Raw genomic sequence first — 15628 nt, 5'->3', positions numbered from 1 at the left:
TTTATCACAGAACTGGGAACCGCTACCGTAAATAAAACAGGAAAATAATCCGATATGCCTATCAGTTTGCAACTGAATAATTAGATTTTATGAATTAAATGTAAAATTAGGATTCAGCTTCATCTGTTGGAGATTCAAGTTGTGCAAATGATGACAGCAGACATTATAAAAGAAATGATATATTTGATAACAAACTTTTATTCTGCCTATGATGATGACAGAGTGGGTCTGGCTGATTAAAGTGATGCTCCACACTGACACGTGGGATCCTCCATCCATCAGATTAAAATGGAGGCTCCGCCCTTTATTTACCCGTTGCCATGGTGAATTATGGTGTCTGCTCCATTGATGATGGCTGTCTTTCCTTGCTCACACATGCACTAACTCAGGATGATCATACTCAGAGTTGATTGAACCAACTCTGATCAGCTGTTCAGGAAAGGGAAATCAGAGTTGCCGATCTCAGAGTTTATCAGCTCAGTCTGATTTTAGGCTCAGACTCCAGGACTCTGAAAAAAGTCCCTGTAAATGTATTTATGATGACCGATCTGTTCCATCCCGTATGTTTTACACAACAAACCACAATTACCCATCTCTACTTACAGCACTTTATTCTTTCACACTCACAGGATGAATCACAGGTAATTTGGGGTTCACTATCATCAATGATGCTTCAGCTTGTAGACCAGGTTCCTCAGATCATGCTCTGAAAGCATTTCAAACTTCAGTTTAAGAATGACAGATGTTCCTCTTTTAAAAATTTTTTGTCTTTTTCTTTTATTCTAAATTAAGGGTTTAATTTTAAAAGCAGCTGCATTTATACTAACAAGACAACAGATGCAGGGAATGGAAAATTATTTACAACATATCGTACAGATGCAGTACAAACAAGCTGTTACAGTAAGTTCAGTGTCTTTAGAGAACACTACACGTTTGTTTTAAACAAATACGTCAAAAAGTGAGGCAACATGCAGTGTACATCATGTTTCTCAGTAAACAACACAGCTACACATACTAACCAGACCTCCAGTTACTCATTAGTATCACAGATACATACTCATGTTTGCGAAAACATTTCTTGTAAAGCTTATTTATCCTGTTAATGTTAATGACCCAGAAGAAAAAAGCCCTTTAAGAAATTAATATTGTTTACATAAATGTTCTGAGAGTTTCCTCTGCTCCACTGCTTGCATCACCACAGGTCAGGCTCCACCCAGACGATCTTCTTCTGCTCCTCCCAGATGATGGTGCGCAGGCTGTTCAGCAGGGAGGTCTGGTCGCACCAGGAGTCTGGATCCACGCTGTGATACAGACACGGCAGCTTGTCCAGCAGCGGCTCCTCGCTGCTCGAACACGCCAGCAGCTGCTCCTCCGTCTGACCGTGGCGGTGCAGCTTTGACCTAACGTAAACATAAATGTGTGTGAAGTCTAATGGGAACAGCAGAGACGGTTCTCTCATTTCTGATGCTGAATCATTGTTTTCACCCAAGTGTAACAGAGTTAAAATAACCTATATTATGAATTTCTTCAAAATTGATGTACTTATTGCATGTGAATAGTTGGAGCCATCTGGTGGATAAATAATGCAACTGCAAGGTTCCTCATTGCTGCAGTGTACGTGCCTCAGCAAAGGAAAACGATCCCAAGCTGGAGGTGGGTGTAAGCAACGCTATAGTTATTTTTGTTTGTTTTATAGTGAAAACATTCTGTCAGCAGTAAATATTAATATGTATTCTTATCTTAAGCACTGCTGACATGTAACCTGGAAGTTACAGGCATTTTGGTTCACAAATAGTAACTTTATTAACGATCTGCATTTTTAGCCAGTTAGCCAGTCAGCAGCTTTCAGGTTGCCCCTGGCTCTAATGCTGTATAGCAGTATGAGATTGGGATTGTTCTGATTTCTGTTAACAGAGCTGAATGTTGCGGTTGCATGACCACACTGACGTCTGTGATTCTGTGCTGTGATTTTTGTACCAGATTAAAGAGAGAATGCTGAGTAAGAGCAAGTCCAGTGTTGCTGTGCCATCCTTCTGCACGATAGACACAAGGGGAAACCTCCACCATAGAATCTCAGAAGCATTCACAACAGTTACACAAGCACACATTCTCATAATGCTAATGGGAACAGAAGTGTAATATCAGCCGGCATTTTGTGGGATGAAAACAGCAAATCTACCTGAGTTTACGTGCACTACGTGCAGACTGGCCAATGAAGATGATAATGGGGAAGATCTCAGAGCGCTGCAGCCGGCGCACGCAGTCGAGCCCTAACGGCAACACGCAGTGGATGCCCTGCAGGTTATAAAAAGTAAAGAAGGAATATTATTTTAGGTTTGATTTAAAGGCAGTGCTCTTAAATAAATCTTAAAGAACCTTTAGAATTGTGATGAACCAGAGTCATTAAAGCATGATTGTTTATTGAATCAGTCTCATTAATTATTTGCTGAGGTATTTTGTACAAAAGCTGTGGCTCAACTGGCCACCTGACACTGTCATCTCTAGAGCCTGGCAAACAGTGTTCTGACCACAGTTTCCTCCACAGTCGCGTGTTCTGACCTTCTTCATGACCTTCTCGACACTCTGCAGGGTGTAGCAGGAGTTTCCGCCCTGCTCAACCTCCTCCAGGATCTCAGACTTCTGGAGCCGGGCCGCGTGCTCGCTGGAGGTCAGCACCTCTGAAGAGCAGAGGGAAGAGATGATAGCGCCCCCACAAGATAATATGGTAATTATTTGATTTTCTTCAGTGTATCCTGTGTTATTTCCTCTAAGTATTCAGCTCCTGTGCAATACTTTAATGATCAAACTTCCCCCAAAACAAAGATTTAATTTCAGCCCATCCTCCAGAGAACACGGGCGCAGATTTACACTTTATGGCCGCCATCCTTTTTATTGATATTTATTCACAAGGTCTGTTTCCTTCCCGGTTTACAGTAACACATGAACCCATAAAGTATTCTGCATTGTACAGTATGAGACTGGTTGTTTATTAAGCTTCCATTACAGCATGAAATCGGAAATAGAGGAGGAGGTACGTGAGCAATCACACCAATAAAACATGCGTTATGTCATGTCTAGCAGACTTATCTGTCAGCTCAGGAAACTCTGCCCGTCCTTATCTAAAAATTTGTCTTCAGCTGTTTATTCTGCAGCTGAGATACACACAAGAGTTTGAGTCCGCATACACCAACACGATATCTCTTACCTGGCTCGCAGAGCTGAAAGCCTTGCCAGCTTGCCAGCTTCTTGTCCAGGATGCGTCCCAGGACAGAGGGCAGCAGCAGGACAGGCCTGCAGACGGGTGGGTAGTGTGGCGTGACCAGGGTGTAGGGCATGAGGGTTACACAACTTTTGGGTGCAGATGTAGCATCTGCAAGGGAAAGAAAAGGAAATGCAAGTGTTTACATCTCACTAATAATTCAGTAACTCTCTTTATGAATGCCCATCTCGACAACTGTTTATCCGACCCGCTTCAAACTCGGCAGGTGTGTTGCTGTGGAGCTGAGTGCACCTTTTGGCTATGGCTGCGACTGCTGCCTGCTCCGCTCTGTTTGTAGGGTGACGGGCAACAATACACACAGGCATGTTTGTTTGGTTATCTTTGTGAGGACATTCAGTGACGTTAGTGCATTCCCTCCGTCTCACAACTAAACAGTCACAGTCACAACTAAATGTCAAACCCTTACCTAAACCTGAATCTAACAGGCAATTTAAGATCACCATTGTGGCCCTTTTTTAACAGCAGAAGCTAGACCCATGTTTTACACAGTCTGTGGGTGCAGCTGAGTGAGTGTGAGTGGGCCTGTCTCCATGGTCATTTCACTGATATATCGTTGAGTGAGAAAAGTTCCCAGATAACAGAAATATTGCTGCAAAGGCTGGAAAAGATGAAACATGGTGTAGAAAAATTTCTGTGATTTTGTCTCCTGTTCTGACTTCTGTTCCTATACCAACACCGATGTAGTGATTTTTTTTTTTTTTTTAAGAGCTGTGACCTCCACCATTTACAAGATGACTACATGAGTGCCTCCAGGAGTATGAGTATTAATGGGTTTACATGAGTATTAATGCTTTTAGGGATGTGATACATGCCACAGTTCACAGTTGAACAGTGCATCAACCACAACAGTGACTTTACTTCAACCCTAAAATCAAGACTTGACCTTTAAAGATTTGCTGAGATTTACTAGATGTGGAACATATGTCTGTAGGCCCTGAAGAATTTTGCTCTTTTGCGATCGCTGAAGGCTTTTGTACCTGATTCTGCACTCTTGCTGTCCTCCTCCTCCTCCTCCACGCTGACCCACAGTGGGTTCCTGCCCTGGCGCCCGGTGCCGACAATCCTCACTGTCTTCTGTGTATTCTGGGCCATCACACGTCCACCCTGATGAAGGAGAAGAATATTCCCAGGAATGAGTTAGTGGCAAGATATAATTTGTGGAAAAAAGAGTGGGAATATTTTTTTTTTCCTTCATGAAAACAGTTCAGAAACTGAGAGGTCCCTTATCCTCTGACGCCTGTAACATTTCCACAATAATGATGAACTTCAACTAAATGAGTTCAGAACTTAAGCATATGACCACAGTTTAATATGAAATATTCTCAAATTTGAGCATAACAAAACGCTGTTAGTTTTAAAAATAATAGCAAATACATTTAATAATATATAGAACTGGAATTAAATATTCCACTGCCTAAGAAAACCTTTTTCTGCTTCCCTGCAGCACGTCGCCTCGTTTTTATCCACATCTGCAGATCTGCAGATGGGGAACGAGGCTACACGGTTCCATTTATTGAGATCAGCAGTGGCTTTTTTTGGGGGGTGTCGAGAGTTAATATATGAAAATAACTGAGCTGTGTAACATGTTCCTTTGTAACCGCAGGTTGTTGCAGACGGCAGCCACAGTGCTGAGCTGCAACTTCACAAGCTGAAAGAAGCGGCTCCACAGCTCACCTGCCATCAACGATCAGGTAAGTGGCTGACACATCAGGAATATTTCTAGGATTTTTTTGGGAGTCCCCTGACACTCGGAATTAGGTTCATTTCTCTTTTATTTAGTTTATGATAGTTTTCACTCTGGAACAGCGAAGCTTGATGCCTCTCCGATACAATGGCACCTCTACTGGGAATGTTGCATTGATTCACTTTGTAGCAGTGTTTTAGCGGATTCTTACCTTTTCAAACTTCTTCGCTTGAAAGCTCATATCTTCAATAGCTCGAATCAGAAGTCTCTGTGCCCTGTGACATCAGGAAACCAGTTAGTGCTGATTTCACTTCAAATCATTTGAGGAGTGGAAAGCTGCCTTTCGTGAACCTGAACCTTTTCCATTCATCAGTGCACCAACCTGTAATAATTGGGAACAGTTCCACTCTGCAGGTCCAGCAGCTGACACGGATGAACGTGACTGGCGTGCCACGAATCGTCAGTGCCGGCGGGTCGCGTGTTGGTCACGTGCAGGATGTCGTTACAGACCACAGTCAGGGTTCCCCCAGGGCCAGCAGGGAGGGACGTGTTGGCGCGTACGTAGAAAGAGTCGCCCGATGATGTCTCACAGCTCTGCAGCTGCTGCAGCAGCGCCTCATAGTCTGAACAGACAGAGGAGGATGTTAAACCACCAGACTGACGCTGTGCAGCTCACACCAGGGCTGATGTCAGTTGCTGTACATCCTCGAATTTTCCTTTTAACGATTCAGCGATTTACAGTCCTGTAGCTCTCTGCCGTAATGTAAAGTTTAAAGAACAGCACACCTTCATGGTAACTGTACTTTGTTACCTCTTGAACACATTTGTACCCCATGCTCCATCCTCACACCCAACAAAAGCATATACCTTGCCTGCAGGAGGTGCATTAAAGTCCACCCATAAAAACCAAACCCATACCGAACATTATTTTAGCAGATCCCCTTCAAAGCTCCTTGGGTGCTGTTGCAGATTGCTTCCTGGTAGTCCCGCTCTGACCACTTGCTCATGTGCATCTGTGATGCATGCTGGAGCTCCTCCAAAGAGGCAAAATAGCAATCCTTCAAACTGAGTCTTGTTTTGGTGGAAGTGCTGAACTCCCAGCTGTCATCGTGATCAATGATCCCCGCAATGAAAATTGAGTTTTTACTCGCTTGTTTGAGGGCCGTGGTGAAACTGCAGTTAGTGAAATTCAAGCCTTCAGAGCGGGATTTCCAGGGAGCCAGCGTGGGCCAGATGAGCACAATAACGGAAAATCTAAATCAGGTGTCGTTTCTGAATACATGAGAACTTTGAGATCACACCTTATACATACTTAAACAATCTGCTGAGAGTTTTTAACAGGCCACAGAGAAACTGAAGCCCTGCGTTTGCTATGTAACATCTTCTGGAGAGGTAACAGATGTATATCTCTCTGTTCTTCCTAAAAATAATCTTTTAGCAGTTTATTATAATACACACAGGAGAGAAGACTGGATTCAAACAACTAAAACTAAAACTTATTATTATATTCTGGCCTCAGAAACATACCAAGAATGTGTTTCTTTTTCAAACTGAATTCTTTACATGACATGAATATACTGCAACACCATGATAATTACAGCAGGTTGATCAATATCATATTCAGCTTCCATTTCCTCATGAGTTAGTTGCGTCATGTGACAGCCCAGGCATTCCCAGGCAGCTGTAAGCCTAAAGTCTCATTTCCAGCTCATGTGTGACAAACATAAAGTATAATGCAGTACTGCCAACGCGCTAAGATCTCGGTTACATGAGGCGGTGAATAAGGTGCGACATACCATCCTGCCTTGGCCGGAGGGAGAGGTGACAGACTCCTGTAACTTGGCCAAGAGCCCACATAGCTTCCTCTAAAGTGGAATCCTCCAGCACCATCCTCAGAGCCTTCTGATTCTTCTCGTACTTCACCTGCAGACCAGCAGCATCGTGAGGATCACCTTCACAACAGGCAAAGGTAATGAGAGAAACTGCTTTCACACACACACACACACACACACAAGCACCTACCTCCACTATCTGAGCCCCAGGGCTGATGCCAACAGTGTGAGCCGCACTTCCCTCAGTCACCTCATGCACAAACACTCCCGTCTTATTGCCCCCCACTACTGTCAGCTGGGTGAGCAGCGCCTCGCCCTGGAAGGAGATGCTGATGACTCTGCCACTGATACGGATCGCTTTTGGACGAGAACGCATCAGGAAGGGAGGGGGTGAGGTTCTTGACAGGCTTATGAGAGAGAAGATGGAAGTTATTCAAGTTCTTCGGCAATTATTGATCATTATTGAAATCATAGTGTTTGCTTTTCTGAAAAGAAAAAAAAATATATTCATGTAGTGAATAAAGAATCCTTCCTAAACTGTACTAAATGTTGTAGTAGCGATGGCTCTGCGCTCACAAAGTACAACGATGTGAACTAAGACAACATGAGTTTAAGGTGCTGAGCCTCATCTTCAGTTTGAGGGTGCTATCAATTTTAGCCATTTTACCCCCACTTAGGTATGCAACCCCTAACTGTTGCCATAATCAATCATATATCTTCAAACCATAAAGATAAAGAAAAAACATAAAAATAAAGATACCAGCTGACCATGTTTACATTTTGCGAGCGCTACACATGCTCGGTTTGGCATATGAGTTTTACACATCTGTACACTTAATACACAAAAGCTAAGCAGTCTGTCAGCTCGAATTAACAGATTTCTCATATTTTATAGGCAAAATAGGCTAAAGGATGCATCATTTTTATTCAATTTGGAAATATTATAAACTCTTATGAGCAAAAAAAAAAAAAAAGAAAGTGTGCATTCATTCATCTTGCAGTTGCTGCTTCCACCTGGCTGAATTCAAATACTTCACAATGGGATTAACGAAAGTGCAGCAGGCTGCACTCAACGTCATGAGCACTTTGAGTACACCATCATTCCTGTAGAGCGCTTTTTTATGAACCCACACACAGTCCACACAGTGTGGAAGAAGCTCATCTGAGACACTGACGACATTTTTGCTGTGAGTGAAATTTTTAACTGGTGATGTATTCTTTTTAAATGGGCGAGTCAGCACTTTGGCCTCAGTCATTAGGTTAAACTGTCTATTGTATTTTGCATATTGCAAACAAAGACACACTTTCTTTTTGTACAGTACAGCTTACATCACAATTGATTATAAGTAAATGGTTTTAATGTAAGGATGTTATTCTCTCCTGTATTTCCTTTTGCTGTTATTAATCTGGGTTAGATTTATGATTTATGATTGACTTTAAGGATATCAATATCCTTCAGTTAAAAGCATTCAGGTCGACTGAGATCACAACTACTCAAAAATTCATGTCACTGTCTCACCCGTAAGAGCTTGAGTCACTACAGGAGGGAAGCCTGGGCGTCTGCTTGTCGTCATTCACCACTGAACAAAAGAGAGGATGTTTAATGATTCAGCATCAGGGCTGTTTCCCAGAAAATAATGTGCCAGGGTTAATGTGTCACTTTACAGTCCTGACAAAGACCCAGCAGTGGGCAAAAGCTAACAAGGGCCCTGCCAAACAACAGTTAAACTCTACCAACTCTGCACAGACATACAGCAAGTTAAAGCAAAGTGATGCTTTCTATACACACCGCGGGGGAGGAACACAAAGTCGTCTGACAGACAGTCAGCCTCTGCTGGCTCTGAGCTACGAGAACAAAAAACAACACAAAAAAACAACACCTTTATTAGAGCCAATGAATATGCACACACACAATAATAAAGCTAAGCACTTCACACAGAGTTTACATTTTTTTAAATTTGTTTTTGATCCCACTTTTCTTGTGTCTTTCTTTTCTTGCTATGGATCAATAATCAGCCTGAAGCTCAGCGCTGTCATGCAAACACAGAGACGAATGCAGAGGTCAGTAAGGCCACTCATTCTTCCTTCCTGGTGAAATGTTTCCTAAAATCTCGTAGTTTAGACGTAATAATGCGCTCTTCATAAGCATCAAAATACGGACACACTGACACCTACTAGGAGACACGGGCTCACCTGCTCTCTGATTGCAGAACTTCCTTCCTTCGGCGGAGCGACTCTGGACTGGGAGGCTCTGCCTTTCGGGATCGGACACTACACGCTGCAAAATCTTCGCACTGCGCGTACAAACCAATACGCATGGTGCACACAGACACAGAAACATGGAATCAATACTGTAGGAAACATTAAGGCAACGTTTACATTGGTAACATGATAAGATAGCGCTACAGGTCCAGTCTCATTGCTATTAAATGCAGACCGATTCTCAAAAGGCACCAAGGCAGAACTATAGCACCAGCAAGGATTGGTGGAAATGAGGGATCTGTGCTGGTGTGTTTGTGTGTCAGGTGTGAAAAGGTGCGGCTCTTCATTCACCCACACTGGTTCACTGACTGTCCACACCTACTCTTCATCTATGCCTGGAATAAAGCCGTTATCTTTGCTCCTCGGATGATTCGTTACCAGTCGCTCAAGTCCACATTGCTTAACACACCTCAGGCGTTCCACAGTGACCTGCTTCACCTGCACCTCGACTAACTCCTGTCAGCTGACACCAGCCCTCTTGATTCTTCTGTTTCTTAGTGTTTGTCGACAATAACAACAATACATACTGTACCAGCCTTACTCTTTAACATGGTGAGCTGTACAAAAACTTCAACCAAAAAACAGAATAAAGTAAAAGTCTTAATTTAGATGCTTAAAATATGTGATTAAAAACTCAGTGGAAAAACAGAATTGCACATTTTATAGATATCTTACACACTTACACACCTCCGAATTGCAAAAAATCCTTGAAGGATTAAGTGCATCCATGCGGCAAAGTCTGCGTCGAGATGATACGGGGGATTCATCGCAGCTGGATCTCGGGCTGTCCCAGCTGCCCTTCGTCTCCTTTGACATAAACGTAAAGCCAGTCATTAACAGAATTTTTTTCTGTATGTATTATGCATATTTGAGCACATATGCGTGTGAAAAATTACCTCAGAGCTCTGTTGTCCTGTGGAGCTTCGCTTGGTGTGTAGACTGAATACTTTTTCCTGGAGCTCCACCAGCTGGCACCTCAGGGTGTCCTTTTCAGCCAGGATGCGGGCGATCATGGCCTGGGCTTCGTCCCTGGACTGATATGCCTGGAAGCACAGGAATGACTCAAAATCATTTAAGATTATGCTCAGTTTACATAGAAATGACTACACATGAAACCGCTTTGATTCTTTGTCAGGCAGACAGACACAATCAGGCCAAGTTCATGCCTTGTGTAAAAAACACAATGTGATGATGCCAGCTGAAATACCCGTCATGCACCACCTTTAACGTATAACGTTAATTGCACATGTCCCCGAGGACTGTTTGGAATGTTAGTTTATGTGCTGGCTGGTGGTATGCAGTGGATTGTCAAATCTATTTTTGACATGTTCTGTTTAACATACCTCTGGAACAATAGGAGATGCTTAAAAATAGAAAGACAGTAAATCACATATGTACATAAATGCAATACTTAGGAAAATCCCTTTCATTTGTTTTAATTTGAAGCATCATCAAATTGATCAGTAGTGTTTTAAATGACTGATTAATGCAATTATATTAAATTATTTGTGTTTTTTAATTGATATATAAAGCATCCCTGTGGTGTTCCATTGGTGCAGTGAGTTTACTACATGTTAGCTGCTGTTATAGTAAGACATCAAACTTCACACAGGCGTGTCAGCTTGAAGAGAACGCTCTACAGTGTGAATTTGAACATCCTGGGTCACATTGTTGGCCGACAAAGTTTTTGAGGAACAGACGCCGCCACCAAGGCTACGACAACAGCTTGACTTTCTCTTCAAAGCAGCTGAGCTAAAAGTGAATGATACATGATTGGTTTATTGTATTTTACATTTCTGGTCAATTCCAAACTGCGCTAAACAAAAAAAAAAAGTGCTTTTCCTTCAAAAATAAACTTTAGTGTATGTCTGAATACATATATATAAAGTATATAAAGTTGAATATTTGAAGCTGCTCTCTCGATCCTAATTATTCGGTGTCACGGAGCACCAACACCTGCAGTCATGTGGCTCATGTTTGCGTCATCTTCCATCTATAAACCGTCGCACCCAGGAGCTGTCAAACAAATCTCACCCCCGCGTTGCTGGTTATGCCACAACATCAGTGCTGCAGTTAATACTGTTAAATACAATGTGATCGTTTTCAGGGTGTGGCTGAATTGTTCGTTTCATTGTTCTTGGAGAAAAAGGTTCAGCTGGATGGCAACTGAAGCTGAATACACACAAACTGAATTTAAAGTGAGTCATTTCTGCCCGGCAGCGGCACATGAAGACAAAAACAACATTTATGGGACACAAAAACGAATGCTGCTCAGAGTAAAACAAAATATATTATTTACATCAGAGAGGAGCGTGCTTATCAAAGATGCGTAAACACACACAACGGAGAATCACAGATGGGCTGAACAAGAAGCTGCTTCACATTTCAACAGGAAAAACAAACAGCATGACAGCAGATTTTTTTTTTTTTTTTTTACAAGCTCTCCAAAATGCATCATGGAAATCAGAATGAATGTTTATCAGAAAGTTTGAATAGAGGCATTGTTACCACTTCCTTACCTGGTCCCTCTCGGCCTTTAGCTCTTTCATCTGGTTCTGGATCACAGTGCTCTTCTGCTGGTGCATCTTGCAGTCCAGAGTCAGCTGCTGCACCTGCAGGCTCAGACACTCCTTCTGATCCAAGAGCTGACCAATACACACATATTATCCCAATTTATCCGGAGCTTACATTAGAAAATCAATATATATATATATTATTTATTTATATTTGGCTACTGTTTTATTTAAAGAAGATGGTAGTGGTGTACACATAGGCCAGAATAATGGTTTATTTAACTACTTGTTTTTAAATTAGTGTTAGTATTGCATACTCTCCAAGTGCTGAACACTGTCAGACTTTTTTCTCTGGCTGAATATTTTAGTTATTATGATGCTGGAAACGAGAGTCTGAAAAGGGCACTTTCCATAAGGAGATATCTGGTTACATTTGTGTGACATTTCCTGCTCTATGACGACCGTAACCACTGAAGAAAAAAAAAAAACACAAACACACATACCCCTTGTTTGTCTCTGAGCAACTGTTCGTTCTCCTCCCTGTAAGACCTGAGCTGCTCTGCAAGCTCCACCTGACTGTCTATGGCCTCCGCCAGGTCCTGGGCCAGGATGTCCTGACGAGCCTGATGCAACAATAACAGCAAATAAGATTTCACCATGTATGTGCGTGCGTGCGTGTGTGAAAAAAGTGATGATTCTCACCAGGTCTAGTTTTTCTGCCTTTGCCAGCTGGCAGCGCAGGCTCCTAACTTCCTCGTGCAGCTCTGGTGTCTCAGGACATACAGACCTGAGCGAGCGCCGCCTCTGGAATTCCTTCTCTGTTTGGGCATTTTGCAGCTCGGTCTGCAGCTGATACACCTGTCAGTGCACAACCGGAAATGCTGATGGACATTCAATTCATCCACTGCCTTAAGACATCGTAAACCTACACAGGTTTTCATGTTTATGTCTTCTGTCTTAAACACGTTGAGTTTAAGTATAATGAATAATAAAATTACCATTTTTCTTGTCAATTACATTTATATTTGTATTATATTTAAAGTTCTGCCTCCCATTCTTCTTTTGCTGTGAGATCTTTAAGATGGGGCTGGATTTTTGTATGTGAGGAGAAACATTTATATTCACTTCTAGACCTGACAGGTAGCCAATGAGGAGATGCTGATATGGGAGAAACATGGCCTCTCCTCATCAAATGACTCCTGAGCTTAATCAGCTAGAAAACACTTGAGATGAGTTTGAGCAAACACAACAGTTTGTCACAGTTTTGATGATTTGACATTAGATTTCAGTATTTGTGCTTCTGGTTTTCTCACAGGACTGACTTAAGCAGGGCTGCTTTAACCACAGGGTCCGCTCTTTCGCCACACAGGAAAAGCTGAAGTTCACTGTCACCCATCAGTTCTGACCAGTTCCCCCCACACAGTCAGGATAAAGCCAATAAGCTGACTTTCTTTTATCTAAGAGTGTTAAACTCTTGAATAAAAACCAGCTAATGCTCATGCTGAACACAAATCAACTTGGAAACAATGTTTCTGGGCAATGTAATAAAAATGTTCTTATGAAAATGTTACAAAACATTCACAACCACATTCAAAATGACCTCTCACTCCTCGGTGTCTCATGCCTGCATACTGGGTCACATGAGCACATCAGCAATTTACAGAGTTGTGAGAGAAACAGTGTGTTGACACTGAAGTATATTTACATGACTTTGGAGAAAGCAATTTAGAGCTGTTGTAGTGCCTTCAGAAGAAACCTGTTACAAGTCATGCAGTCCTTTTGGATCTGCAGAGGTCAAATCTGAAGATTAAAAGTGTGACATAAATACATTTATGAGGGTGGAAGCACAGTGTAGCTTGAAGATAAACATGGTGTTACCTTCTCTAGGGAAGACAGAAGGACTGAAAAAAAAAAATCATATTCTCCAGTTCTGCTACACTGATTTTTTTGTGCACGGCTGAATCATTAGAGAACGATTTAAAAACGAGAGAGGTGTGAAGTGTAGAATCCTGAACTTTTCCCACTGTTTCCCACTTTTCTTATTTTTTCTGCTTGGTAATTCAAACTCCATGGCTCCTGTATGTAGCATAGGATTTCTGCTAAAAAGCTGTTTCTAAGATTAATTATGTCTAAGCCTCAAGCAAAAGAACGTATACAAAACAGTATATTATTAATATTGTTTTTCAGGTTGGGAACATGAAGCCTCCGTTGGCACTGCTTAATACATGGAAGCTGCTCAGATTTCAACTCTTTAATGTCAGCCTTTCTGAGGATTTTCCTGAGGCATGACAGCTTTGAGACTCAGGCAGGAAATCAAAGATTCTCGCAGTGAACAAACAGAACAAACATCCACTGACCTGAAGGTTTAGATCGTGGAGCCGCTCGTTCACAGCTGATTTCTCCTCGATCGCTGCTGTGTAGCGTATGTACAAATCGCACTTCTCGTCTTTCAGCTTGGTGACTTCGCGTTGCAAAGAGCACAAGTGTCTCTGGATCCGTTCGTTGTAGGCCTGAAGGGATCTGGACCTCTCCTCCTGCTCCATCATCTGACTGATGTCCGCTTCCAGGGAGGCGCAGCGTGTGCTCATTTTGCCGGCCTCGCTACGGGCCTCCTGCAGCTCCTTCTGCATCCCTGTTACGGCTCTGACCAGATACTCTGTGAGCTCTGAGTATTTTATCAGGCCTGAAAGAAGAGTTCAGGAATGCATTGAGTGGAACAAAGAGATAAATATTTCCTTAAAACATGCAAAGACTTTGCTCCACTCACCACTGAATCTCGAGGGCTCAGTGCTGGGCTTGCGTCCAGTCACTTGGGTGTAGAGGGCTGGGTAGTGGATCATTAAGCTCTCCAGCAAGGCCATAGCACCATTCTTTCCCTGGGTTCTCAGCAGATCCAGCATGTGGCCTAGAAACAGTGGATTAGAAAGTGACTTCCTAATTCCAAATCTAACCTCTGAGTTAAGGTTATCAAACCGCAGCAGTAAATAATCACATTTGTTAATTCAAAGGATAATTCAAAGATACACTAAAACTCTTTCAGCCAGTATAAAATGATGACGTTGTTGCTAGTCTAATCCCACTGACAGACGTTTAACTGCCTTTAAAATCCATTAAAAAAAGAACAAATCAAAACTCACTTGTTCTCATGCAGCGGTTGGTGAGGTTGTGGCAGGAGAGGATCTCGTCCTCGTCCATCTCACTGAGAACCCTGGCCTGCCTCAGGTACGGGATCAAGATACATGGTCGCACTCCTAATGAGATCCGGTGGCGGCTGTCATTAATCAGCTCCCACAGTTCCTCCTCACCCATCTCTTTTGGGTCTAAACCCTCGGGGACACACACCCCCGCCATGCTGGTTCTGCTGAGTGTGTTTCAAAGCTTACGGATTGCCGTTTGCCACGGAGATGACAGCTCCAGGTGGAGCAGGTGGATTGAGAACACACCTTTAGCAGGCAGACTGACTGGAAGAGGAAGAAAAGGGCCAGCCAGGCACTTTTCCACGCCCAGTGGGTGTTCATGTCCAAGAGTTTGTGTGTGGGCGTGTAGGAAAACCTGAAAGACAAGATTTCACTGAAAGACTCACAAACACACACTGGTGCAAACTGAGCTAAAACACAGGTTCTGTCACAACTCTCACACACACACACACAATTAGTAAGTAGAGCCATGATTAATGCACGTCTCTTATATTTACTCCCTGGGTGGCTTTGTAATATTTGTTTGCCTTGAACAGCTGATTCAGTTTCTAATCACACCACACACAGGAGTCTGTCTCACTTTGTTAATGAGTGAGGCAGAGATTTGTTTACTGAAGAGCGCCGACGGCACAGACGAACAGAGCCTCTCGCTTACGCAGAAACACTGGATCCCATCTGAGTTCAGCTTAATAATTTCTAATCACACAAAAGTAAACACACACGCACACACACACACACACACACACACACACACCATGCTACTGACAGGAGCAAACACTGAGAGACAAAGTGCAAAGTCCTGCATTAAAGAAGGAAATAAGCTCAGTTGTGGTCAGCACAAGGGCAATGGGTTCCTCATT

General features: G+C 42.7%; 1 protein-coding gene across 1 annotated transcript; it reads right to left on the bottom strand.

Annotated features, from left to right (window-relative positions):
* Nucleotides 1–610: 610 nt before the first annotated feature.
* Nucleotides 611–15016, bottom strand: card14 (caspase recruitment domain family, member 14). Its single transcript, XM_030736876.1, has 20 exons — nt 14709–15016; nt 14339–14476; nt 13929–14254; nt 12274–12429; nt 12075–12194; nt 11578–11703; nt 9955–10101; nt 9746–9865; nt 8990–9090; nt 8586–8641; nt 8316–8376; nt 6987–7203; nt 6761–6887; nt 5347–5587; nt 5176–5239; nt 4258–4384; nt 3206–3370; nt 2560–2678; nt 2180–2295; nt 611–1400 (listed from the first exon to the last, which is right to left on the bottom strand). The coding sequence occupies exons 1-20, from the start codon at nt 14920–14922 to the stop codon at nt 1193–1195; spliced, it is 2949 nt and encodes a 982-aa protein (XP_030592736.1). The 5' UTR covers nt 14923–15016; the 3' UTR covers nt 611–1192.
* Nucleotides 15017–15628: the final 612 nt, after the last annotated feature.

Source organism: Archocentrus centrarchus, chromosome 1 (assembly GCF_007364275.1).
Source record: "Archocentrus centrarchus isolate MPI-CPG fArcCen1 chromosome 1, fArcCen1, whole genome shotgun sequence".
NCBI lineage: Eukaryota > Metazoa > Chordata > Actinopteri > Cichliformes > Cichlidae > Archocentrus > Archocentrus centrarchus.
This window is presented reverse-complemented; position numbering and strand designations above follow the sequence as displayed.

Bases quoted from the DNA above. Each gene is read 5' to 3' on its own strand.
- card14 (XM_030736876.1), bottom strand. From the start codon at position 14,922: ATGGCGGGGGTGTGTGTCCCCGAGGGTTTAGACCCAAAAGAGATGGGT. The intron at 6,888-6,986 runs GTAGGTGCTTGT...GCTGGTCTGCAG, and splicing joins CTGGGGCTCAGATAGTGGAG to GTGAAGTACGAGAAGAATCA. The intron at 2,679-3,205 runs GTAAGAGATATC...TCTGCTCTTCAG, and splicing joins CTTTCAGCTCTGCGAGCCAG to AGGTGCTGACCTCCAGCGAG.